Here is a 27,867-nt window from a genome sequence, read left to right on the forward strand (position 1 = left end):
ACAAAAGCAGGTAGAATCTGGGAATCTGGGTTAGTGTTTCTTGATACTTTAATATTTCAGAGTTTCTGCAATATCACCGATATAGATATTCTCTACATTGGTACAAATTCTTTCTCATTCTGTGAGATTCTTACCCATTTTTTCTGATAGGTCCTTCATGGAGGGTCTCTTCCTCCAGATGGAATCTTCCTTCTAGGTCTTCTTACCTTTTATGGATATCAGAAAATGTAGCATTTGGGCTGTTCCTCTCTCATCTTTCTCTTTTGCTATATGACTGTTCCATTTCCTTTTCTGAACATGCATTTTCTTGATACCCTCTCCTATGCTACTTCGTGTGTATAGATCATTAGAAGTATGCTATATCCTCTGGTTCACTTCAACCTTAACTTTTCAGAGACTACAATATTCTAAGATTCAACACTACCCAGCTTTAGTAGGTTAAAAAGGGGATTTTGTACCAGGGAGCAACATGGGATTGTTGAAAGCCCATGCGATTTCCCAGATGAGAACTAGGCTTTTCCTTAAATTCAATTTAGGGCCCAAATCATGCAGTAGAATATAAGCTCATTGAGGATAAGGAAAATTTTATTTTTTTGTCTTCGCATCCCTAGCACCTAACACAGTACTTGTTCAACCCCTGGATAATATTTGTCAGATAAATAGATAAGGCATTTATTAAGTGCTTAGTATGCACTAGAAACTCTATTAAATGCTGGCAATACAAATATAAGCTGTCATAAAAAACCTTAATATTCTGATGGGGAAAGATAATAAATACATCAAGGTAAGCTAGAAAGAAGAGTGGTAATGGAAGTGGTAGCCTATTATTATGATGACTAGGAAATGGTATTGAGGCCTGGTTCTGGGCAATACTGCTCATAGTTGTTGACTACTCATGTCTCCTTCACGTGAGTTTGTATCCTTGAATTGTTTCCTTTTTTTTTTTGCTTTTTTTTTGGGGGGGGGGGAACGGCAGAACAATTTAAGTGTTAAGTGTCTGAGGCCAGATTTGAACTCAGGTCCTCCTGACTCCAGGATCAGTGCTCTCTATTCGTTGTGCCGCCTAGCCACCCCTCTTGAATTGTTTCTCAACTGGCCTTTACTTTATAGTTAGGGAGTAGAGCCAACTCTGTGTGAAGGAGGAGGAAAGAAGCCTAGCTAAGACCCTTTATTAAAATGGCAGGATGTCTACTTTTCTGGGTTGCTTACCCTGTGGTTTGGAGTTTGTGTCTTCCCTGTGTTGTACGTAGAGCCAGGAAGATTCAGATACTGGGATATTTTTTGACATACCCAAGATTTTAGGTGCACCAAACAGTTAGGCAGTGATGATTTTGTTATAAAGTCAGCAGCATGAGTATCCTTGCCAGGACCTTTGTTAGAAGCCCTGAAAAACTAGCAAGCAGCATTTTCAGGGCTTTGGTCAATGTATTCCAGAGGACTCAGGATAACAAGCTCACATCCTGCCTCAAACATTTTATCTGTGTGACTCTGGGCAAATCACTTAAACTTAACCTTTTGGTGCCCCCACAGCTTTCTAGACAGTAAGTTGCAGAACTGTTGTCAATCCGAATTGGTAGAGGGAGTTTCCTAATAGTGATGAAATCATAGGTCTAGACGGAAAAAAAAATGGCAGGATGTTACCAGATTATGGACAGTCATAAAATCTGGGAAAAATATGTTCATTTTATATAAATCTTACTATATATCTATGTGACCTTGGGCAAGTCATTTAACCCTGCCTGCCTCAGTTTTCTCATCTGTAAAATGACCTGAGAAGGAATGGCAAGCCACTCCAATATCTTTGCCAAGAAAACCCCAAATGGAATCATGAAAAGTTAGACATGACTGAAACGACTGAATAACAACAAAAATGGGAGTAGGAGAAAATCCCTGTCATTAAAGCTCAAGGAATTAAATGCTTGCTTTCTTTTTGTATCAGAATAAAGTTCAACATGCCCCAAAACAAAATTATCCTCTTTCCTTATGGCATTCTTCCTTCTTCCAAACTTCTTCATTTTATTTTATTTTTGGACCTTTTTGGAGGAAGGAAGGCAGGACAATTGGGGTTAAGTGACTTGCCCAAGGTCACACAGCTAGTAAATGTTATGTGTCTGAGGCCAAACTTGAACTCAGTTCCTCCTGACTCCAGGGCTGGTGCTCTGTTCACTGTGTCACCTAGTTGTCCCCAAACTTCTTTATCTCTATTGATGGGACCACCATCCTTCATAAGCTTAGAATCATTCTTGCCTTCTGGTTTTCTTTCATCCCACTCATTCCATTAGTGGCTGAGTCTTGATTCTACCACTACATCTCTTGCATCCATCTTCTTTCTGCTGACACTATTGCCATCCTAGATCAAGCCTTCAACCTCTTTAACAAAATCCCTCTCCTGATTGATCTCCATATTACTAGTGTTTTCTTTCTCCTATCCTTTTTTCTCTGCTGTCAAAAATAACCTTCCCATGACAACGTGGTGCTCAAAACCCTTAATTGAATCTCAATTGCTTCTAGGACAGAGTGTAAACTTCCCAATCTGATGTTAATGACTCTTCATAGATTTATTCCAAACTATCTTTCTTTCTGCTTTTATTTCTTCACCATGCCTTTTTTTTTTTAAATCACTCCATTTCCTTTTGGAGAAATCATTGTTCCCCAAACTAGACATTTTTTCTCCTATCTCTATGCATCCACTAAAATTGTATCCCATGCTTGCTAAGCACTCTTCAAATCTTCATCTCTGAATCTTTATCTTCCTTTAAGGTTTACCTCAGGTGTCACCTTCTTCATGAAACTCTCTCAGATTTCTCTCTGAAACCAGTGCTCTCCTTTTTTTTTCCTTTTGGAGGGCAATTGGGGTTAAGTAACTTGCCCAAGGTTACACAGCTAGTTTTTTTGTGTGGGTGTTAAGTGTCTGAGGCCAGAACCAAACTCGGGTCCTCCTGACTCCTGGGCTGGTGCTTTACTCACTGCACCACCTAGCTGCTCCCCAGTGCTCTCCTACAAATTTACTTTTATTATATTTACTTGTGTATATGTTGTATCCCTCTGTAAAAACATAAGCTGCTCTAGAATAGAGGATGCATTGTTTTTTGTCTGCTGGCATTTAACGCAGTGGGTGTAATAAATATTTGATGATTTGGTTTAAATTGAAAGTCTTACATTTTTAGGCATGGCTAATGTGAGAATTTGCTTGATTGCTTATTTGTTATAAAGGTTTTGTTGTTTTGCTCCCAGTGGTGGGGAAAAAGGTAGGAGGAAAAGAAAATAAATGCTTGTTAATTGAAAAACATAATTGGAGAAAAAAAATCTTTTACTTCTTGCACTCGATGTAAACAACATGTACTTGCTATTTGTGTTTCATAGGTCATGACTGGTGTATCATCCAACTAGGAATACAAGGGATTATTCGTGGCTTTGATGCAGACACTGCTTTCTTCACTGGAAACCACGCTCCCAGAATATCAATACAGGCCGCATGCTTACAAAATGGTATCCAATAGGAAACTTTGTCTCAAAGAAATGAAGATATTAAAGATTCTTTAGTCCCACTTCCTCATTTTAACAAATGAGGAAACAGGTGAAATGACTGGCCAACACAGGTGACAAAGTTAGTTAATGGCAGACCCAACCCAAGAGTTCAAGCTTTCTTCATTCTCTAGAACTTGTAGCTGAAAAATTTCTACAAGGCAAATTTCCTGTTTCCAGTATTCCTTGGGTTTCCTTTGGTAACGACTTTATTCTTAAGACTAATCATGGGGTGAGGAAGAAGTGAGCTGGCCAAAGGTGATAGAAAGCAGAAGCAGGGAATGTACTGTTGGTCCCAGTTGCTGGATCATAAGACTTAGAACTGGAAAAAAGGTCTTGGCAACCATCTAGTCCAACCCTCTTTTATTATGGATGGGGAAACTGAGGCCCAGAGAAGTGAAGTGTCTTACCTAAGGTCACACAATGATTAAGCAATCAGGCTGCTCTGCAGCTTCTTGATATAAAATATTCTAACTGTGGAATTTGAATCAGAATAAGAGTTAGATGAGGACTCAATGAGAGCATGCAACTCCTTCATATTATATATGGGGAGATCGGTACCGAGAGAGGTGAACTTGTTTAAGACTACACTCATCATAGGGACATAATCATATATTGGTCACACTGGCTTTCTCACTGGCTTCCAGTGATGCTGTAAAATAGATGTAAGAGTCCCTTGTCCAGTATCCTGGGGACTCACCAAAGGGCCTTGTTGGTTCTACCTCCTGGTGGAGTCATGAGTTACCCCTGTGATTTCTCTACATGCATAAACCTCTGATATTTGGACAGGAAGGGTACTCAGAGGCCATTTAGTCCAAACCTTTCAATTTACAAAGGAAGAAATTGAGGCCCAGTCGGGTTAAGTGACTTGCTCATAGGTAATGTCACATGCCTTTAGGTAACAACATCTGATGCTGTATTACTAGAAATACTTCTCTCCCCTTCCAACCCCATCCTGTTACATTTAAGCAGGGGTGTTTGATATATTGCACATGTATTACATGTGTGGTATTGTGACAGTGTCTTGGAGAAGAGGGGTAGATCCAGAAAAGAATAACATACAATTTCTGCCCTCTAGGGGCTTGCACTCTAGTTGGGGAGATGGGATATATGCATGAAATTAAGTGATGGCATCAGACAGAAATACAAGAACGTGATGGTGTTGAAGTTTCAAGTAAATGGTCTATGTTGAAAAATCCGTCTATGGATGGGGCTTTGGCTGTTGACAGGTATTCTAGAAACATAGGGAAAGCTTTGTTTCTGTAACTCACCTACCAGTATACAAAATCTTGGCTTGTCAAAACCTGGAGAATGCTGTCTGTACTCAGATTTGTTATAACTGAGACACAACTAAGAAATAATACTAAATATATTTGACAAGCAATGAACGGCAAAATATACTTTATTTCTCATTTCATCATAAATGTATATTTTAACAATGAAGAAAGGCTACAGGGTTTAGATCTAGAAAGAATTTTAGACATCAGTTTGTCTGATTTCCTTTTAAAGATGAAGAAACTGAGTTTCATAGATGTGACAAGTCTTGCTCAGGGGTCACCCAGGTAGTTAATATCAGAGGCAGGAATTAAATCAAGGTCTTCTGAGTTCGAGACAAATAGAACAACATTCTACCATACCACAGCTACCCCAAGTATTTAACCAATGTGTCTTTCACCTTATAGACAGCATGGAACATTTGGAGTTAAGGGAATTGAGTTTGAATTTTGGCTTACCTGTTAACTAGCTGTGTGATGTGATGTGGGGTGAGACGTCTCATCTCTGGGTATCAGTTTCATCCGTAAAATTGAAGTAGATGATCTTTGAGGTCCCCTCTTGGGCCAAAACTGTGATACATGAGTTGACCATTTATTTAAGGTTATATATTTAAAATTTCTAAAGAATCTCTGTTATTTAGGAATGAGATAAATCATTTCTTTTTGGGTTCTGTTTCTTTCAGAGGAGATACCAGACATACCACCAAGAGGGACAAAATTAGGATGTGCAGCCTCTGATGAAGAACTTGAAGCCATTGAGAATGTATGTTATTGAAGAATGGAAGAGGATGTATTTTTATAAGTTCATCATGATTTCATTAAATCCTCCCTAAATCCCTTACCTGATACGGCTTCATGATCCTCTTTATAAAACTAAGAGTAAAATATTATGAAGTGAGATCAGTTGACCTGCCCTAGGTTTTATGATTGGACTCATGGAAATAGCCACAAATGATGTTGTAATTCTCCATTTCTGTCCCAGGGTTTTATTTTTGAAAAGACTTTAAATTGAGAGAAACTCATGGAATGTTAATACAAATATGCCAAAAATTTATTAAGCACTTACTGTGTTCAATAATAAGCAAAGCACTGAGAGGAACTGGGGTGGGATTGGGGTAATACAATATTTAGAAAAGACTCATAGAGCTTATAGTCTAATAGGGGCATAAAGCATTACCTACAATAGCTGTAAATACAAGAGTAAATGTTTAACAGTTGACTGTCTCCTCTCCTCCATGTATGTCTAAGAACACATTTCAGTTTAATCTGCATTATTAATATTTTCCCTACCACTTTTTTTTTAACTCTAGACAATTAACAAAACAATAATCAAGCCCTGATTTGCTAATTTCTCAGGCATAAATTTTCACACTGAAAATTAGCCAGTTTTACCTGGCTCTAGCAAACACGACTGTAATATACAATATTATAAAATAAATGGGTTAAGGAGATGCCACACTTTAGTGGGTGCTTGGTCAGTATGGAAGGATTAGGTCTTTGCCCATTTTTCTTTTTTATCTCCAGAGTGGTAATAAGGGTAGGGGGCAACTGGAATTTTGCCCTGAAATTTAGATGGTACAAACATTTACACTAGATGAATTTCTGAACCCTTCTCGCTCCTCCCTTAATTGTTGAACTCCATAGCAATGGTATCATGTTCCAAGGTCTTCTGTACAATGTTGACCTCCTCCCGTTTGCCCCCTCCCCACAATGCTTGATACGAGGGCATATTTAATACTGCTTTCCCAGGTGCAAACACTGCCAATCATAGCTCTATTTATCTCATTTAGAAGAGGCAGTATGATGTAGTGAATAGAGTGCTGGCCTTGAAGCCTAGAAGACCTGAGTTCAAGTCCCACCTCTGACACATGTTGACAGTATGACCTCGGGCAAGTCTCAGTGCTCTAGGCAACTCTCTAAGACTCTTAAGTTGGAAAGAAGTTGCTGATGCCCACTGGGAATTCTCTACAACAATGAAATCAGAGGTCCAGTCACACTATACCTTATTCCATTTATTATTAATAAACCCTTAGAATCTTGATTACTGATTTCTACTCCCCTATTCCATTGTGCATCTGAATTTCAATTTTTATAACTAAAGCTTCCTTTTCCTCACGTCCTACAAGTCAGTAAGATAGAGAAATTTGTCTTTAACAGGGACCCAGTCTTTTACATATTGCTGTTTCTCCCTAGCTGGAGTCAGACAATTGGCACTGTCTGGTTCCTATTGAAGAACTCAAACCGGGATATGCAGGCAGCAATCACAATTATTTTCCTGTCACTTCTCCCCAAAAATGGACTCATCTAAGGCTCAACATCTTTCCAGGTAACACTAGTACTCATTTCTATTTCTATGATTTCTTTATGCTTCAAGAAAAAAAAAAAGAGAAATGGCTTAAAAAAAAAAATATATATATATATATATATATTTTTTTTTGCCTTTTGGAGGGCAATTGGGGTTAAGTAACTTGCCCAAGGTTACATGGCTAGTTTTTTGTTTTTGTGTGTGGGTGTTAAGTGTTTGAGGCCTGAACCGAACTGGGTCCTCCTGACTCCAGGCTGGCACTTTACTCACTGTGCCACCTAGCTGCCCCTCTATATCTTTTCTTGAGATTTTGAGGTTGTTTCACCTGAACCATTTGAGCTTAATGTAATCCTTATTAATCGATTTACATTAAGTATGTATTGGACCTACCTGGCTTAGCTGTAGCAGGTACTTAATTGTTGGATTGAATTGAATGCCCATCATGTACTAGGATCTCCAGCTTAGAGTTTTAGTCCTTAAGGACAATGCCTATGTAATAATAAAGAAACAAACTACTTTTTGGGTTCAGGGTGAATGGGGTGTTCACCCTCTCCTTGAGTCTACTAAAAACCCCTTCTCAGTTCTAGATCTATGTATGCTTGGGCTGGGTTCTGTCCCAACGGATTCTGGCCTTCAAAAAGGAACAGTATCTTTTTCTCAATCTCTTTGGCTCTTTACATCCCCTCCCTGAAACCCTTGGGGAAATTGTCTAACACTTAGCTTCTGCCACATCTAGCATGTCTCAAAAAGTAGGGAGTAAAAAGGTCTTGGCTGTACAGTTCAAATCAGGCATATCTAATTCCTCTACACAAAAGATATGATAAATACTCATAAGGCCCACTGATATACATTACAGGAAAAACAATCAGTAGCAATACTATAAGTATTATTATACATTCTTGGGAGGTTGAGGCTCAAAATCATAATGTGAAACAGTTTGAAGGATCAATGAATTTGCATTTTATATTTTATCTTATTTTCATTCATTCTATGTTTTAGTCAAACTAAGGGTGGCAGCTAATTTGGCTGTAACATAGGAAGCTGCTAAGTGGAACAGTAAGTGGAAAGAGCTCTGGGCCTGGAATCAGGAAGATCTGAGTTCAAGTTTGACCTCAGACACTTACATGTGACCCTGGGCAAATCACTTAACCACTGTCTGCTTCAGTTTCTTCATCTGTAAATGAGTTGGAGAAGGAAAATGGCAAACCACTTCAGTATCTTAGCCAAGAAAACCCTAAATACGGTCATGAAGAATTGCACATGACTGAAATGATTGAACAACAACAATGGGAAGGACAAATCTACAAATGACTGCAAGGGAAGACAATAAAATAAACTTACAAGAGAAGTTCCAAGGAGCTTTCCATGGGAAATCTGAGCAGGGAGTAATCTCTTTCATCTGAAGAGGTCAGAGAAAACTTTCATGGAGGAGGTGGTATCTGATTTGGGCCTAGAAGATAGGGAAGAATTACAGTGGCAGTGATTTGTGGGGAGAATGTGAATAAAGTGTTAAAGATGAGAAAGGACAGGGGTCAATCATAACATGGTACAATACTGAATTTGGCTAATGGAAGAATATTCGAGTTGTTTGGGTGTCCTTGATGGTTTTGATTAAAAAGTGAGGGAGGATATTAACTTTTTAAAGTTACATGATATATCTTTACTTTTAGCAAAGGAATCTCCTCTCTAACATTAGGACCAGTCATAATGTTCAGTGATCCAGAACACTGATATAACTTTTATAGGCCTCTCTTGCTGATTTACTTCTTATACCATATTTTCTCGTGCTTCATAGCAATACTGTTTAGTTTTATATATTGTGAGCATCAGGGCTCCCATAATTCCACTTGCCTATATTCAGGTCCAGTTTGATCAAATTTTTCTTTTTTTAAAAATATTTAGTACCTAGTATCTAGAGAAGAATTTGGCTATATAAAAGAGTTTCCTCATTTTTATTTTTAGTACCTAATATTTTCATTGCTTTGGGTTCTTATGGATGTGGGTGGTCCCACCAGTTATATCCATCTAGATGTGCCCATCCTGTGCATCTCATGTCCTCCCAACAATCTTCTACAGGGACTCTTAACTAGTGTGTTGGAAGGTATCTGGCGTGTGTGTGTGTGTGTTCTTCTCTTTCTCTTGACATTGGAAGGACACTAATGAAATGTTCAGCATGTATATTAGTTATCCTTTGCTGCCTGTCTCTGTGCCCATCCCGCGTACTTTTTTTTTTCTTTTTGCTTTCTCGTGGCAGCTAAGTGTCACAGTGGATAGAGAGCTGGTCCTGGAGTCAGAAAGTCTCTAGTTAAAAGCTAACCTCAAACACCATTCACTAGTGGGACCCTGGGCAAATCACTTATGCTCTGTCTTCCTCAGTTTCCTTATCTGTAGAATGAGATGAATGATAGCACTACTTCTAGTGTTGTTGCAAGGATCAAATGAGATAACTGTAAAATATTTAGTATAGTGCCTTGCACATAGTGGGTATGATATAAATGTTAGCTATGATATCCTCAAACAATGATACATTTTTTTTCATAAAATTAACATTCTTTGGGCGGGTTTATATGGCAAGACATGGAATACTTCAGGAGTTTCTAAAAACTAAAAGCGAGGATTGTCCAAAGGCAGATGGAGAGATATATGATGAACATGAGTAGGCTGCAATGAATTATAAATGAAGACTATTGCAGGAGAAGCAGGTATAATTTTGAGTACTCATATCAAATTTCATGGTGGCAACTGTGGGAGACATTTAAATGAAATAGAAATTCAAATTCAACAGAAAGTATTTTAATGTGCTAAACATACAAAGGTAAATGATATAGCTCATCATTTAGTAAAAGGAATACACACACAAATAAATATAATATATATATAAAATATAAATAAATAAAAATAAAATATAAAAGGATGAAAGAGGTGCCAACAAGTGTAATTTGAGGATTTCTAATTAGGGTTATCAGGGAAATTTCATGAAGAAGTGGCATTTGAACCAGATCTTGAAGAATTTCAAGGATTCTAAGGATAAGGAATAGTGTTGACGAAGGCATGGAAACAAGAAATCACTGGTCATGTTTGGGAAATGTCAAGTCTAATTTATCTGGGCATGGAGAAGAATATTCTATGTTTGAATGAGTGAATGAAAGGAAAAAAAGCATTTATGAGGCACTCACTACCCTCTAGGCCCTGTACTGAGTGCTGGGGATAGAAATATAAAAAGAGATAGTCTCTGATCTCCATGAGCTTACATTCTGATAGGAGAAGACAGCACATATGGTGGAGAGTGGTAACTGGGAAGGGCGTTTTGGTTGGGAAGTTTATGGATGTGGAAGTCAACTTGGCATGCTGTTTCCATATGTAATGGTACTATTGATTTGATTACTGTGCCCAGAACAAATAGAAAGCAGGTAGTGGAGGGGTAGGAAGTGGGGGATAGATTAGACTGGAAGGGAGGACCTGAATGCTAAGTGAAGGAGTTTGCATTTTATTTAGTAATATAATAAGGAACATTAGGGCAGGTAGGTTGCACAGTGGCCTGGAGTTAGAAAGATTCCTTTTCTTTAGTTCAATTCTGTCCTTAGATATTGACCAGTTGTGTGACTTTGGGCAAGTTACTTAACCCTATTTGCCTCAGTTTCCTCATCTGTAAAATGAGTTGGGAGAAGGAAATGGCACATCACTCCAGTATCTTTGCCATGAAAACCCCCTCAGTGGTCATGAGGAGTTGGATATAACCAGGGAACAACTAAACAACAAGAAGTACATTGGCAGGGTGGAATGAGGGCCAGTCTTGTGATCAGGGATACTTGAGTTCAAGGCTTGTCTTGAGTCTTGGCTAGCTTCATGATATGGGCAAATCACTTAACTTTTCAGTGCTTTCTCATTTAGCTCCTCTGCATTAGGGGTGAGAATTTCCACACTGGGAGTTCCCTACATTGATTAAAAATCCCAGGTCTGCACCAAATCCCTAGGGAAACTTTAAAGTGTTTTGAGCAGAGGAGTGACGTTATCAGATCTGTGCATAAGGAAGACCACTATCCAGCAACAGATTCCTGCTGTGAGGAAAGCACTCTGTAAAATAAAGGAGTCCCGTAAATGCATATGTTTATGGTTATTTTCATACGTTCAGCAAGCATTTATTAAGTTCTTTTTGTCTGCCTTGGGTGTAGGGAAGACAGTTTAAATATGACTATGTTTCAGACCTGGGGCTAAGCCCTGAGGATACAAATACAAGGAGATAGTCCCTGCCCTCAAGAAGCTGCCATTCTAATGTCACTCATTCATAACTTTGTCACCCCCATTTGGGGTTTCTTGGCAGAGAGAGTGCTTTGCTATTTCCTTCTCTGGCTCATTTTACAGATGAGGAAACTGAGGCAAATGGGGTTAAGTGACTTGGCCAGAGTCACACAGCTAATAAGTATCTGAGGTCAGATTTGAACTCAGGAAGATGAGTTTTCCTGACTTCAGGCCCATCACTCTATCCATTGTATCACCTGGCTGCCTCACATTATAATCAGGAAGATATATAAAGAGGAGTTGGAGAGGGGAATGCTAGTGCTGAGGTGAGGTGGAGGCCTGGATTTGGTTGAGATAGGGTGAAGGTTCACCTATCAAAGTCTAGGGTGGGTCGAGAGGTGGAGTCTACATTTCTAGCAGGGGTGGAGGTGGGGAGATGTTGGGAAGGATAGGTCATGAAAGGTATTGTGAAGATAGGATATAGTGACTGACTGAATACAGAGGAGAGGAATAAAAGATGATGATATCTCTCCTCCTTTTTCTTCAATCACAAAGCTACCATCCTGGTAGGCATGCACTTCATACCTGGACTATTGGAATAGCCTACCAGTCAGGGTTGGAGACTGGAGCCTCTCCCCATTCCAGGCCATCCTTCTTTCAATTGCCAAAGTGATCTCACTATAGCGCAAGTCTGGCCATGTCACTCCTTCTAGATCCTCTCCCCATCTTCCCACTCCCCATTTATACAGCATAAATTTTGTATGTATGTAGTTGTTTGCATTTTATCTTGCATTAGAATGTGAGCTCCTTAGGGGCAAGGTCTGTGTCTTTTACTTTCACTGTATCCCTAGAACTTGGTAATGTGCTTGGCACATAGTAGCAGGTGCATGATAAATACTATTCATTGAATGATTGATTAGACACTAAGGTTTCTACCCTGGATAAAATGGTGATGCCAACCAAAGAAATAAGAAATTCAGAATTAGGAGCTGGTTTGAGGGGGAAGCTAAATTTGTTTTTGTTACATGTTGAATCTGAGGTCTCTAAAGGATATTTACTAGATATATGACCCCCTGGGCAAGTCACTTAATCCTGTTTGCCTCAGTTATCTCATCTGTAAAATGAGCTGGAGAAGGAAATGGTAAAGCATTCCAGTATCTCTGCCCAAAAAGACTCAAATGAGGTCTCAAAGACACAACTGAGTGACATTAGAATGGCAGCTCCTTGAAGGCAGGGGCTATCTCCCCTGCTTGACTGAACAATGACAAAAAAAGAACACCAAATGGAGATGATACTCTTTTTTTTGGCTGTTATAATTAGGAGTATATAGGTAAAACCTAGTTACTGATGTTTCAGGAAGATCTTTTTGAGATAAACAATACTGATTATGTTGGATTGTAAAGCCAAGCATGAGCAGCTTTCCAGAGGACTGCTGCTGTGAACAGCTTTTCAAGGTTCTGATTACACAGTAGAGCGAACTCTCCATTTATTCAGTAACATATCAGAGCAAAACATTCACAGAAAATCAAAATACAACATTCACCATGTCACAACTCAACAACTTATCACTAAAATGGCCACATAGTTTTCACCAAAATGGTCACATAGTTTTAAACAAAGTACGATCATTTAGTAACTCAATCATTCAATCATCCTTAAGGAGGCTTGCCTCTTTGAGGGACACAAAGTACAAAGGTCAAAGTCCTCCACCCATAGGGTGCAATCAAGTTACAATATCATTAGTCACTACTCAGTACCCTCTTAAGGGGTAGTGGAAATTACAAAGGCCATCCACCTCTAAGTCACAATTAAGTTACAATTTCATCAGTAAGCATAAAATACCCAAGGAGAGGTCTTTTCATTTTGACTTGAGGAAGGTTGTCACCTTCCATGGTTCCTCTTCCATGGTCCCATCTACTGCATGAATTCACCAACTCCCTCCTGAGTTCAAAGGCAGACAGTTCCCAGTTCCTTGTCTAGCTCTCCGTGCAGTTCCTGTTCAGTATTGAAGTTTGAAGTATCATCTGGAATAAGATGTGGCTAAAGAATTCACACCACATGGGCCAGTTAAAATCTCAGTTCTGCTACTAGCTACCTGTATGAATGTTAAATACAGTTATCCCTTCCACATTGTGAGGGTTTGGGCATGGTGTCCCTGAGATCTGGAAAATCTGTGTAAAATTTTTTGGTCCCTCCCTCGCACCAGAGAAGGTCTGAATTTTTTTCTTTTTTTTTTCTTATATGGGATGTTTACAGTCCCTTATTGCAAAATTTGGGTTAAATATTTGATTGATAGGCTATATTATATAACACTATACATATATTTTTTGCATTTTTGAGTTTCCACACTTTTTCTGTGTAGTCTGCTGGCCTCCATGTGTTTTCTGTGGTTTCCACAAAACTCCCCCCAAATTCCCATTTAATTTCTTGTGCAGACCCAAGATATATTGAGACTTTGATGGAGAAAATCATGAAGAAGAAGGGATAACTGTAGTCACAGTTCAGCTCTGGCCCTTGGTTTCCTATCTGAGGCTAGATCATTTCTAAGCTACCTTCAAGTGCCAATTCTATTAACTGATTCACTATAATCTAAATGTGGCCACAATTTTGCTACAGATTTCCAATAGTCTGGTAGATAGAATGTTTTGAGTAATGAACTCTGAGAATATCATGTATAAACTTTCAAATGACATCAATACTTTATACTATGTGGAGGTAGTTTGTTATGTGGAAAGCACCCTGGATTGGGAGTCTGGAGGCTGGGGTTATAGTCCCAGCTTTGCCAGTAATGCCCTATGTGTCCATAGGCAAGTGATTTCTCCTTTCTAGACTTAGATTTACTCATCTATAAAGTGAAGTTGTGGGAACAAATGATCTCTAAGGTCTCTTCTAGTTCAAATAATCTACGAATAATCTATGGTCAAGTCTATGGAATTGAGGGAACATTTCTGTCCCATATTACATAAGCTTATGGTGACTTTAGAAAGGTACAAAGGCTGACAAATTGACACTGGTTGGGGAAGTTAAAATTTGGGATTACAAAGAAACCCCAAACCCAAAGTGATTTGCATTTTTCCCCCCCTTCTCTTTCAGATGGTGGAATTGCACGTCTGCGGGTCTATGGTACTGGACAAAAAGATTGGTCTGCGGCTGATCCTAAAGAATTGATTGATCTTGTGTCAATGGTGCATGGAGGGGTTTGTGTGGGCTATAGCAATGCCCATTTTGGCCATCCAAAAAATATTATAGGTAAGTAAATAATTCAGGGTGTTTGCTTTTTATTTAAAAAAATTTAGGATCCAGAAAAAATCATAGTGGCAGGTTTGGGGGTCCTAGAAGCTGCTTTTCCATCTTAGTTCTTCCTACCTTTGTCAACATGAGCAAGTTGTCTTTCCTTTTTGGGGGTCTCAGTAGTTTGCTTCTTAAAAATCAAGAAGTTAGACTAGATCAGATATCAAAAAAGGGAAGCCAACTGCTGGAACCAGATTAAAATGTAATTGGGAAATATTTAACAAAATGAAAACACAATTAAACCTAGATTATGTAACATTTAAAATTAAGTCAATATGTGACCTTTAGGGATCGTTATATATGGTTTGGTCTCTGCCTCCACACCCCCAAATCCTTTTTCTACTTGAATTTGACACTGTTGGACTAGATAATCTTTAAGGCCTTTTCCTGCTTCAAATCCTTTAATTTCATATCAATAGACACAAGGGTTATTGATAGTTACTCAGAGGCTAACAGCTGTTTGCAGTTCTGTGGCTGTCCCAGATCAGTGATACAGAGCTGGCACAGCTGGAAGCTGCCTCCCAGAAATACAGAGCCTAAAGGAACACTTTTGGCATTGAGGTAAAGAGTATGAACCATGCCCTCTAGTATACCTTTAAAGACAAATTCAATTGGGGGTAGGCAGAGATCCTAGGAGACTGCCTCATGGATTGAAAACAGAGATCCCTTAGATATTAGGAGGCCATTTTGAGAGAGTTCCCCCACATCAAGGAAGGGGTGTGTAGAGCCCAGCTCCATTGTAAGGGCACTGTTGCCAGAGTGAGGTCATCTGGTAGTTTAATATTTTAACTTACTAATAAGAGAGTTAGCCACAAAGTTAAATTATTTTTGGATGCTTAAGGAATGTAAGTGCTGTCAGTACCCTTTGAATTTCACTACTCTAGGGCAAAGTACCAGTCACTCTCCCCTAGTTATGATTCTATAAGTCAAAGCTCTGACTGTAATCACAGATGAGGCACTGGTCCTACTTGGAATCAGTAAGACCACCTTTACTATAAATTGGTTTCTCATCCTGGCTGTTAGTAACTTTAGCTGTGTGATATGGAGTAAGTTGCTTCAACTCTCTGGAACTCAGTTTCCTCATTTGTACAGTGAGGGGTTTGGATCATATAACTTCTACTGCCCCTTCTATGGATAATATGATTTAACAGAATAACCATAGGAGACATTTATATAGCACTTTAATAATAGCTGACATTTGCACAGCGCTTTACAATTGAAAAGCACCTTTTATGTATTATCATATTTGTTTTACACAACAGTCATTTGAGATAAATTATACATAAATGCACATCATTATTCCCATTTTATAGATGATTTCTCTGTGTGTGTGTGTGTGTGTGTGAACACATTTGACTTGGGTTCTCAGGGTCAATACTTGCTTATAAAAATTGATCCCAGACTAGCTGGCTAGATTTGTGCCTGAGAGTGTGGTTTTAAGCATCCAACTCTCTGATAGGGTAGTGAACAATACTGGGGAAGTGAGAATCCCCTCACAGTTATCATATGAAGATCATGGATAATTTTTCAGTCCCCTGTTGACATGGTCATTTAATAGGTCTGTCAGGAGCTCAGGCATACTTTCAGGAACCTGGGGTAACTAGGTGACCCATTTTTTTTTAATACTCATAGAATCTTCAGACTGGAAGAAACCTCGAAGGTTGTCTAGTCTAACCTTTAAACTGGCATCTCTTCTGGTATACTCCTATACTAGCTTACTGATAGGTGGTCATCTGTTGGTGCTGGTCCTTCGTTCTCAAAGAGGACTGTGACATCATGGAGGTAATGCCATGACATGCAAGTGAATTGGATTTAAGTGAGGGAGGGCTGTGCAAAGTCACCAGCCTCACTTTCTCCTCTGGAGCCATTTGGGTCCAGTGGCCAGATACACATCTGGACGCCTGGAGATGGTCATGGTCATCTAGCCTCTGTGTGAACACTTCTCATGACATAGTTCACTATCTCCAAGGTAGTCGGTTCAATTATTGGACAGATCCTGGTAGAAAGTTATTACTGAGGTGTCCCAAAATATTCATCTGTGTAAATTTCACCAACTGAACCTAAGTCCATCCTTTGGCTGATAGAGAGTAGAGGATGATTCTTCCTCCCTCTCATATTTATGATCATGATGCATTGGAAAGAGTCAACTGGGAGACAGAGAGATTGGTTAGGTTTTTGCAATAGTATAGGCAAAGAGCTTTATAACATTTGAAGACAGATTTTGGGTCTTCCCCACTAAATCTTTTCTGCAAAAGAAACATTTCTTATTCTTTTAACTAGTCTTATTTGCTCTAGCTTTTCAACATCTATTTTAAAATATACTGACCACAATTGGGACAGTGGTAGGAGTAGAATAAATTCATCTGTTAATTCCCAGTTCTAACCCAACAGTTTTTGGTTGCGACATTATTAGCAGCTGTGTGTGTGTGTGTGTGTGTGTGTATGTGTCTAGAGTGAGGAAAGAGCCAAAACAGGGCATTGTGTCTTGGGAGGAGTGTGTGTGGAAAGGGGGAAGGAATGAGCGAGTTTACCTGATTGTACGTCTATAGACTTCAGGTCTTCTTTGAGCACCAACCAGCATTGTTTCCTCTTCCCATCTAACTGCTTGCCTGAGTCACCAGTTCCTATAGTCAATAATCAATAAATAACCAAACAATAAGTTTTTTCGAATGGATACTATGTACCAGACACTTTGCCAAGTACTGAGAACACACACACACACACACACACAAAATGCCTTCAAGGAATTTACATTCTATTATTGGGAGGCCCAGGGAAATCATATGTACTTGCTCTATACTCTGGCAGTTGCTGTGGTCTCTAAGGTTGAATGGGATGTCCCAGAAGTGTTTTAAGCAGCAAAAACCCAGGCTTTTGGGTGGATGCTTATCCCTAGTAGAAATGGACTGTCTGAGGGTGGGGGAATGGGCTAGAATGGAACCCTTTTGTATTTATAATCTTTCAGATTCACTTTCCCACTCATTCAATAAATATTTATTAAACACCTTGGGTGTCCAGAATGTTGTACTAGGCACTGAAGGAGATATAAAGTTTAGATGAGACAAGGCCTCTAAGGTCATGGAACTTAGCAAGGGTTATAACACGGTATACAGTATTACATGCTAAGAACTTCAGAGAGGTTTAAAGTCCCATGTGAAGTCTGAGAGGGTAGGTAGTTATTGACATAGGGGATCAACCAGGTGATTGTATGATATGAAGCAGATCAATAGTAGGAACTCTCTTTCCTAATTTTTGGCATACATAATTGAACTAAAAGATAAAATAACATTAGCCTGTGGTTATGCCTGAATTTACAGGTTCATTAACTATAATTCAAATAATATGAACTGGAATGCTTAGGTAATTAGAGCTTGTAATTGAATTACCCCTTATGAATATCTTGTTACTTTTGAAAGAAAATCATATAACATGCTGCTGCATATTATTTTTCAATAAGGTATAGGAAAACCAAAGTCTATGGCTGATGGCTGGGAAACTGCAAGAAGATTGGACAGGCCACCAATAATAGAAGTAAGGAGATAATATGTGATTGTGGTTTATAAATGTGATTCAATTCAACAAGTTGTTAAGCACCTATTAATGTGTGAGACCTTGGACTAGGCCCTGGGGAGATAGAGAAGCAAAGAGAGTTCTCTCTACCCTGAGAAGAGCATACAGCATTTACACAGATAACATCAATGTTTTGTGAAAAATAAATACAGTATATTTTGAGGAGGAAGAAAACACTTACAACTAGATCAGGGAAAGTTTCCCATAAGAGTGGGTGGCACCTGAACTAAGCCTTGAAAGAAAATATGACTCTGGAGAGCTAACATTGATGAGGGAATGAAGTCCAAGAGTAGCAGCCAGGCTAAGCAAAAGCTGGGAGGTGGGAGATTAGGATGCCAAGTTTAGGGGCATAGCAAATAGGCCAGTTTGATTGGAATGTAGCCTGTGTGAATAGGAGTAGTTTACAAGAAGTTGAAAAATTCTTAATAACACTTTTTCTAAACAAGTAAAAGAAACTTCTGGTTCTGTCCAAAGTTGCTATACATGCTTTTTGTAGAAATTTTAGGGATTACATTTTTGTAATTTTTGTATTACATATTTTTTTACATATTTTATAATACACATTTGTAATTTAGGGATTACAAAGCACTCAGAAATTTTGAGAAACGCTTGGAAGAACTCTAAACCCAGATAAGCTATTTACCATTAATGGTGGTGTAGTGGATAGAGTTCTGGGCCTGGAGTCTTTATGAGTTCAGATCTGGTCTCAGATACTTACTAGCTGGGTGATGTTGGGAAAGTCATTTAACCCTGTTTGTCTCAGTTTCCTCAACTGTAAAATGAGCTGGAGAAGGGGATGGCAAATCACTTTAAGGACATGCCAAGAAAATCCCAAATGGGGTCATGAAGAGTCAGACACAATTGAAAAACAACAAACAGTTGATATTACTATGTTCTTGGAATATTCAATCAACAAGCATTTATCAAATGCTTACTGTGTTCCAAGTACTGTGTTGAACACTTGTGTTAGAAAGACAAAAATAATTTTTGCCATCAGGAGCTTACTTTCTTATTCAATACTTATTGCTTTTAAGCAACATTACAATTTAATGATAATAACATTTAGGGAAAAACCCCTTCAAATTGATGTTGCTTTATGCTTGAAGATACCTAAATGACATACCTGAGAGTGTGGTATAGTATGTAGGGCTTATAGTTAGGAATACTTGGGCTGAGTTTTTTCTCTGATATATGCTGATTCTGTGACCATAGGCAAGTCACTGAACTCAGTGTGAGAAGAAATGGTCCCAAGGCTACAAATTACTAAGGGGTTATGTCAGGGGGTGGTGGTGGTGGTGCTAATTTGCATTGTAGAGGGTGTTTCCATACTGGGAGTTCCTCATGCCTATGAAATCACATGTTTAGACAGGCTTGGGGAAATGATACGTAGTATGAGCATTGGTGGTGATGGTGCCTAAAATGTACTCAAGTGCTCTAAAAAAAAAAAGAAATCATTGGAGAGAGGAAGACCTTCAGAGAATTTGGCACATACCTTTCTTTATGGAAAGATATGAACCAAGAATATTGCACTAACTATATGGGAAGATATAGAGGAGTGGCCATCTTTATTTTTAGAGGCAGTGCCCACATTGATGAGATCCCAGACGCATTGAAATATGGAAGATCATTGAATTGAAAATATTCTTTGCTATTTTCAGGGATCTGTGATTTCATTTTTATGTGGCTCTGCTAAAGATTCTTTCCACTGATAAAGATTCCAATGCCTCTACACTTATAAATTGTGTCTGAAAATGAAACCCCAAACACCCCTCATTCCTTGGTGGTCCATTCTGTGTGGTTGAGCTTGCTTAGGCTGGTCCTCAGGCATTGAACTATAGGCCAATCAATCCTTTGGCCTCTGACTGAAGACTTTTTAGCCTGGTAGGATCAGCTAGAGATTGCACTTTGCTGGTAAAGCTCTCAGGATCACCTCCATACTGTAATGAGGATCTAGAGGTGAATTGCCCCAGAGACAAAAAAGAAAAACAAAATAAAACAACTGTTCTCTCTATTCATAATTTGAAGACAAATTTTCTGTTTTGTTTGGTCTGACACCTCCTCTTCCCTACACCTTTCTAGGATAGGCTTTATTGTTCCAAATGGTTAAGACTATGTTATGGAATATCTGTTTCCTCTATATGGAGGTAAATCAGTTGGATAGACTTTCAGTATATAGATTTAAATAGAAAAAACTTGCCATGTGAGAGGTTGTTTACATATGACTCATAAGGAATTCATCATTGATTGATTGATACTTACTAGATGTACTCATGGTTGAATCATGACCAGGAATTGGGGATTTGGGAGGGTGGTTGTTTATAGAAGATATAGGCCTCCTTTCCAAGTAATTTCCAATCAAGTTCAAAGCAAAATTTCTCAGGTATAGCTTAGTTTCAAAATGAAACTTTCTTTTTTTAAAATTAATTAATTAATTTACTTTTAGTTTACAACATTCAGTTCCATAATCCCTTGAGTTTCAAATTATCTCCCCTCAAAACGAAACTTTTAAATAATTGTATATCACTTTATGAAAAGATATGAATAATAATACTGAACAGTATGGAAAAATATGGAGGAATTTCTATCTAAATTGTTGGAAGCAATGCCCATATTGATGAAATTACAGATAGATTAAAACACAGAAAATCACGGGAATGGAAATATTCTTTGATACTCTGAGATTTCCATGATTTAAAACTAAGAGAGCAACATCGGAAAATACTCAAAATTTGAAATTGAATCTTAATTTTCTTTTGCTTATTTTTATTGTTAGTTTCTTACGGTTTCAAGTGTGTCTGTTCTTTTCAAACTATAGACTGATGATAATGGAGTTCTCATGGTGCCTGGTAGTGAATGGGCGATTTTCAGACTGGCACATCCTGGTGTAGTCACTCAAATTGAGATAGACACACATCATTTTAAAGGTAAATGAAATTCCATTAGTATATGCACTGAAGGAAATGAGGGGATTAGGACAGCAGATGGTTAGTTGTAGGAAATGAGTGAACCACCCTGACTCCATCTTGTGCCTCAGTTCTGGAGCTAGCTCAGTTCCCTTTTCTATTCAATTATAGGTCTAGTCCAATTTCTGTCTTATGAGAAAGCTTTATTCAATTACGGGAATCATGAGAAAATTATTGCATTGTTTGAACCTAGCACTGAGTGACTGGAAAGCTGGACCACTTCAACCTGTTGCTTAGTGACTCATAACCAAAGACCTAACTAATTTATGCTGATCAGAAACCCAGTCAGATACAAAGATTGATGCAAGGAGTTTTCTCACAATTGTACTTCTCAAGCAAACCATGTCTTAATTGAAAACTGGTCCTATACTGATTGATCAGTTATTATTTTCAAGTTCCTTTGATTGTTTACAGACATTTAGTGGGTGGGCGGGGGGAATGGGATACATCTTTTTCTGAATTCAGAGAATTGTACCTGTTTGCTTTCCCCCTCCCAACTTGGAAAGCCCCTAATCTTTCCTCCAATTAGAAATCAGATTACCCATGTTGTATTTTCTTCCTTTTAACTAATTGATCTTATTTGATTATTTTTAATGTATAAAAATCTGTCTTCTCCTGTATTTGGGGTCCAGCCCTAAGCTGATGAAGGGGCCTGGTTCTGATTTGTTAGGCGATTATATGTATTTCCTAGTAAATCTAAATGCTTGGAAGCTCAGACCTTTGTTTCCTCAGTCATTTCATATTTCACCTGCCACAGCATATAAGCTTTATCAATGATTATCTGAACAGAAATTTTGGATGAGCCATTTGTTTATTCCAGGCAAAGTACAAAAATTGAAATTTTCTTGTGACTCTACACAGGAAGGTTGGTGGTATTCCTTGTAATTAAGACATGGGGGTTGACATCTCAAAATGAATCCCTGTGTGTCCTGAAGGGTATTAATACTATTTCTGGTATTGAAAGTATGTGTATCTATAGAGAAGTGACAAGAGGGTTAGGTTCAGGTCCCATTTCTGACATCCAGGGAACAGGAAAGTCAGCTCCCTAAGACTATATACATTTCAGAGAAGGTATTGATGTACTTTGGTAGAAGGAGCTTCTGAATCAGGAGTTTAGTCACTGGGTGTTCCTAGTACTTACAAAATTTCATGTCTAGTGGGGGAGAAAAACCCTAAATCTGACATTTCTGTAATGTGTCTTGTCCCATTGTCACTTTTCATGGTCTCTAGTACTGTGGAAAAAACCACAGGACAGTATGATCCTCCTCCCTGCCCCCTTCCAGCACCAGACCCTAGCTATCAAATGCCTCTGGTTGTTACAGACTCCTTTTTCTCTGGGGCAACCCCCTCCAACCACATAGATCTCTTTCCCTATAAGAGGGGGAATTCACAGAGGACCTCATGCCAGTCATTTATAGCTTAGTGCAAATGCAAGTCTATGTGTTCTCCCTCCAAAGGATATCTGTGTTTTAAGTCTTGTCTCCAGTTGTGGAATAAAAGGATTTACCCTTTCTTGATAAAGGAATCTCAGGTATCAGTGGGATTTGGGGAAAAGAAGGAATTTTGGTAGCAGGTAGGGAAACTCCTCTACCATTTCATACTGGATGTCCTTATAGACATTTCAAATTCAACATGTCAGAAACAGAACTCATTACCCAACTTCCCTCTATCCCTTCCAAACTTTTCTTTTTTGCTCAATACCACCATTCTTCTAATTTCCCATGTTCTCAACCCCAGCATTATTATTCATCCCAGCATTATTATTTGGGCTTCATGAGGCTGGAGAGCCTAGAGGCAGGTTAATGAGTGGTGGGATCTCCTATTACTTTTTTTTGTTTATCTGAATGCTTATCAGGGCCTTGCTTTATAAGGAGCTGAATTTCCCAGACTCAGATAGGCAGCAATGAAAAGAGCATTGGATTTGGTATCATGAGACTTGGATTTGAATCCTGGATCTACTATTTATTGCATAGGTGACCTTGGGCCTGTTCCTTAACTTTTCTGAGCCTCAGTTTCCTTATCTGTAAAGTGGGGGAATTAGATTGGATGATTTCTAAGGATTCTTTCAGGTTTAAATCCTATGATTTCTTACTGCTTCCTATGGACTTGGATTTGTATCCCAGCTTTGTTACTTTTTAATTGTATAATTTGTATAAGCCTCTTATCTCTGGGCCTTAGTTTCCCCTTATGTAAAATGAAAGGGTCATACTTTGTGATCTTCAGGGTTCCAAATCCTCTGACTCTTTGACTTCTGAAGGGCTCTGTGGAGACGGGGATGATCACAGACCCTACTTTAAGCCCTCCTTTGGAGATGGACTTAGTGCACAAGAAAATCAGAGTCTTGGGTTGGGAGGGACCAGAGTTCATGCAGACTGGTTATGTCTTGGTTATACGCATTGGAATAAGCAGGACAAGTCTACTCTTGCTGACACTTGAAAACCCTGAAAATACTTGAAGACAATTATCATGCTATTCCTGAGTCTTCTCTCTCCATTATCAACAATACAATTCCTTCAAAAAGAGTGGCATATGGCATGCTTTTCAGTCCTTTCACCACCCTGATTGTTCTTTTCTGAACAACAATAAGCCTGGGCTGGAGGTTCCATGAGTCCTTGTCATGGCATAATGGGAAAATTGCTACATCTGGAGTCAGAGGCCCTGGGCTCAAATCCCAGCTTTTCCACTTAATACCTTGCGGCCTCGGTCAAGTCAAGTAACCTCTCTGGATCTCTGTTTCCTCATCTGTGAATATGAGAGGGCTGCACTAGATAACCTCTAAAGTTCCTTTGAGCTCTATATCTGTGGTCCTGTAAGCCTCCACTATTCATCCAGGAAACAGTAGGGAGTCAGTAGAGTTTATTGAGCAGGGGAGTGACAGTCAGACCTGTGCTTAAGGAATCACTTTGGCAGTTAAGTAGAGGGTGGGTTGGCCTAGGGAGAGACTTAAGGTTGGAGACCAATTTGGAGGCTATTGCAGTTGTCCAAGTAAGAGGTAATGATTGTTGATGGTGGTTTGCATTAAGGTGATAGCTACAAGAATGGAGAGAAGGGGACATTTACAAGAGATGTGATGAAGGGAGAAATGACAAGATTTGGCAATGGCTTGGTTATGTGAGATAAGTGAGGGTGAGGAATTGAGGATGGCACTAGTTGTGAGCCTGGATAATTGGAAGAATGATAGTGCCCTAGACAAAATAGGTAAGTTTAGTAGAGGCAAGGGTTTTGTTTGTTTATTTTTGTGGAAAGATGAGTTCTGATATGGCCATACTGAGTTAGAGATGTCTCTGAAACAACTAATTTGAAATGTCAAAAAACAAAATACTAGATTCTCTATCCTGGGCCTTTTTATTTCTTTTCTTTCTATATTTGGTAACTTTATCAGCTTCTGTGGATTTATAATCTCTATGCAGATGAATAATATATGTATATATATATGTATATATGGGTATATATATACATATGTATATATAGATGTATATATACATACACACACATATCCAGGCCAAGTCTCTCTCCTTAACTCCAATCCTACTGCATCACCAATTGCCTACATTGTATTATCTTTCCTCAAGTCCCTTGATTTCCATTTTCATACCTGATGGGTACATTAGGATGGTAGAAATATACCCCCTAACATCTCTCTTCCCCCAACACATCTAGGACCACACAATCATCACAATCCTCCCTATTCTCACTTCTTTTCCCCAACACCTTGGAGGGTAATTAAAAGGTGGTGTTTCCCACAAAAATATTGGGGTCCCCTTTCCTAGGTTCTCTTTTTCTACATATATAGTTCCCACTAAAGCCCTAATAACAGAGAGATATTCTTGACAAATGTGTAGACCATGGCAGAAAACTGTGAGACCCTTGACTCCCGTGTGCTTTGCTTATGCAGAATAGTTGTTATCATAGCCCTACATATCTTATTTTATTGTCACATTAGAAAATACGATGCCACCATGAAAATATTTTTCCCGCTTCATGATAATTCTAGATGTGCCAAATAGCAGCACACTAGTGATTAAATTTCTAGGGTAGGAAGTTTATCAAACGCATTCCACCTTCAAGGACAGAATATTATTCATTTAAACTTAATGTGTCTGACAATTAGCGTATGTCAGGCCATCCCTCATGCCTTAGAAAAACATATCCTCATTTATTCTTTGAGGCAATGGCAGCCTGGGCATATACTGGGCCATTCACTTTGACAATTATCTGTATACTCTTTCTCTCTGTCTTTGTCTCTGTCTGTCTGTCTGTCTGTCTGTCTCTCTCTCTCTCTCTTTCTCTCTCTCTCATCCTCTAGCTTTGGAAAGATATATTATTCCTACCTTGCCTTGCAGAAAAAATTTTGGTGTCTGCCTGATATCAGCGAGAACCCTGCATTTATGGCTAGGTAGGATACTGCCTCTGTCTCCGTTCTCTCCTATTAGGCAATTATCCAGATACCTGCAAACTTGATGGTTGTGTTCTAACGACTCCAGAGGAAGAAGAAGGTATTTTGCAAAAGTGGCATTTACCAAGTGTCAAGTGGAAACCTCTGCTTTCTGTCACAAAGGTGAGTGACTGCTCTGGATACTGTTTGTTCACCAAATGGATAGGATAGCACAGGTGAGTCGTTGGCTAAAATGCCTGTTTTGGGAGAAATTATGGTTTGACCACAGATCTCTCCTGCAGAGTGAAGTTGAACATCAATCAATCAACACACAATTATTAAGGACCTAAGTACTGTTTCAGGGAGGAAGCATATACAAAGAATGAAGCAATCTCTAATTTTAAGAAGCTTACATTCTAATGAGAGACAACAAACTCAGCTATAAGTATATACAGAATAAATATAAAGAAGGAATGGAACAGACATTTATTAAGCATCTACAATGTGCCAGGCACTGTGTTAAGCAATTTACAAATATTATCTCATTGGATCCTCACAAAAACCCTGGAAGGCAGTTGCTGTTATTCTCCCCATTTTAGAGTAGAGGAATCTGAATCAAATAGAGGTTAAGTCACTTGCCCAAGGTCATACAGTTGGTAGGTGTCTGATTCCAAATTTGAACTCAGGTCTTCCTGACTGCAGGTCTATGTAATGTAGTATGTATGTAGTACATGCAGGTAGTACCTATGTAGTACCTATGCAGGTAATCTATGCACTGTGCCACCTAACTGTTGCCTCTTAAAGATAATAATGCAAAGAGAATAAATAGGTATGGAGTTTCTTAGATTAACTTTGAATAACAATGTTCATTTGAAAATTTATTTGATCCATGAGCACATAGTAGGTTCTGGATGTCTATACTTTTGTATTTCCTAATAATTGCTTTTATTTTGAAAGCTAGTATGTACAAACAATTCATAGTTCATCTTCAATGGATTTGTGATTCATAAGTGGAGACTCTTCCCCTCTAGAGGCAGCTAGGTAGTGAAGAGTGCTGGACCTGGAGTTAGAAAGACCCGAGTTCAAAGCTGGCTTCAGGTACTTACTTGTTGTGTGACCTTGGGCAAGTCAAATCATGTTTGCCTGTTTCAGTTCTTCAGCTGTAAAATGGGGAGAAAAAAAGCACCCACCTCCCAGGGTTGTTGTGAGGATCTAATGAGTTAATATTTGTCAAGTGTTTAGCTCTTAATAGATGTTTCTTCCCTCCTTTCTCCTCCTCCTCCTTTCCTTTCTTTCCCTTGTCTCCTTCCCTCTCTCCGTAGCTCTGCAACCAAAATGGGCTCCAAGAATGATGCCCTTTAACCTTTCCTGTCTCCATCCCACCCCCAACCCAGTGGATAGCTCCTCTGACCACTACCTGAGAGGAAGTTAGGGGGAAGGTTCAGTAGTTTTTCTCATGAGCTAAGGTGGAATTTAACCAGATCTCAGATCTGGAAGTCATTTGAAAAATATACCGTTGGATGCCTTATGGTAAAAATGAATCAAATAATCTCAACCTTCTAAGTAGCTCTAAGTTTATGGTCCTATTCTAATGAGGGGCTAGGTATATGTCTCTGATCATGGCAGTCATGGACAGAGAGAGACTCAACACAAGCCAGACTACTCCCACCTCAGGCAAGCTATTCAAAAGGATCTATCTTCCATCTAGTTAGTGAACAATGAATCGTGGGGTGAGAATTCCACCTAGATAAGCTGGACTAGGTGGCGTAAAATTTTGGGTAAGGTCAGGAATGTTCTTGAGAATGGGGCTTTGAAAGAGGAGATAGAAAGGGGGAAAAAAACCCTCCATTCAACCCTCCTCGTCTGATATTAATACAAGAGAGAAATAATAATTTCTTTCTCATTAATCACCATGTTCTCATCAGGGTTTCTGTTGTCTTTGATTCTCTTCCTTAGCTGTCGTCCAACAAGAAGCATTTATTTGATAGTGTTGCTATCCAGTTGCAAAATGTCATAACCCATGTGAAAATTACCATTGCTCCGGATGGGGGAGTGAGCCGGCTTCGTTTGAGGGGCTTCCCCAGCTCCATCTGCCTGCTACGGCCCAGTGAAAGAGTGATGTCATCGAGACGATTCCCTGTGATTGTGCCTTTGAGAGCAATGAATTCTACCTTCAAAATCACCTGAAATTGGAATGATAGTTAAATGTTTAAGCATCACAATAACATGCTTTCCTGGAACATTTTGAACACCTGGACCTTTATAAACTTTTGTGCTTTTATCTCTTTGAGATCAAGATGACTCCTGGTGACATAATAAAACATT

General features: G+C 38.9%; 1 protein-coding gene across 1 annotated transcript in view; it reads left to right on the top strand.

Annotated features, from left to right (window-relative positions):
• The window catches only part of ALLC (allantoicase), a 42,657-nt gene extending 14,790 nt beyond the window's left edge, over positions 1-27,867 (top strand). The window contains exons 4-11 of the mRNA XM_069064768.1: positions 3,364-3,489; positions 5,483-5,562; positions 6,993-7,125; positions 14,437-14,592; positions 18,092-18,165; positions 21,020-21,128; positions 25,601-25,725; positions 27,499-27,867. Of these exons, the coding sequence (XP_068920869.1) occupies positions 3,364-3,489; positions 5,483-5,562; positions 6,993-7,125; positions 14,437-14,592; positions 18,092-18,165; positions 21,020-21,128; positions 25,601-25,725; positions 27,499-27,729 (1,034 nt within the window). The 3' untranslated portion in view covers positions 27,730-27,867. The remainder of the gene's footprint in view (positions 1-3,363; positions 3,490-5,482; positions 5,563-6,992; positions 7,126-14,436; positions 14,593-18,091; positions 18,166-21,019; positions 21,129-25,600; positions 25,726-27,498) is intronic.

The sequence above is a fragment of the Petaurus breviceps genome, unplaced genomic scaffold, assembly GCF_028583685.1.
Source record: "Petaurus breviceps papuanus isolate PSGF00001 unplaced genomic scaffold, PetGlider_PUasm1.0 90644, whole genome shotgun sequence".
Lineage (NCBI taxonomy): Eukaryota > Metazoa > Chordata > Mammalia > Diprotodontia > Petauridae > Petaurus > Petaurus breviceps.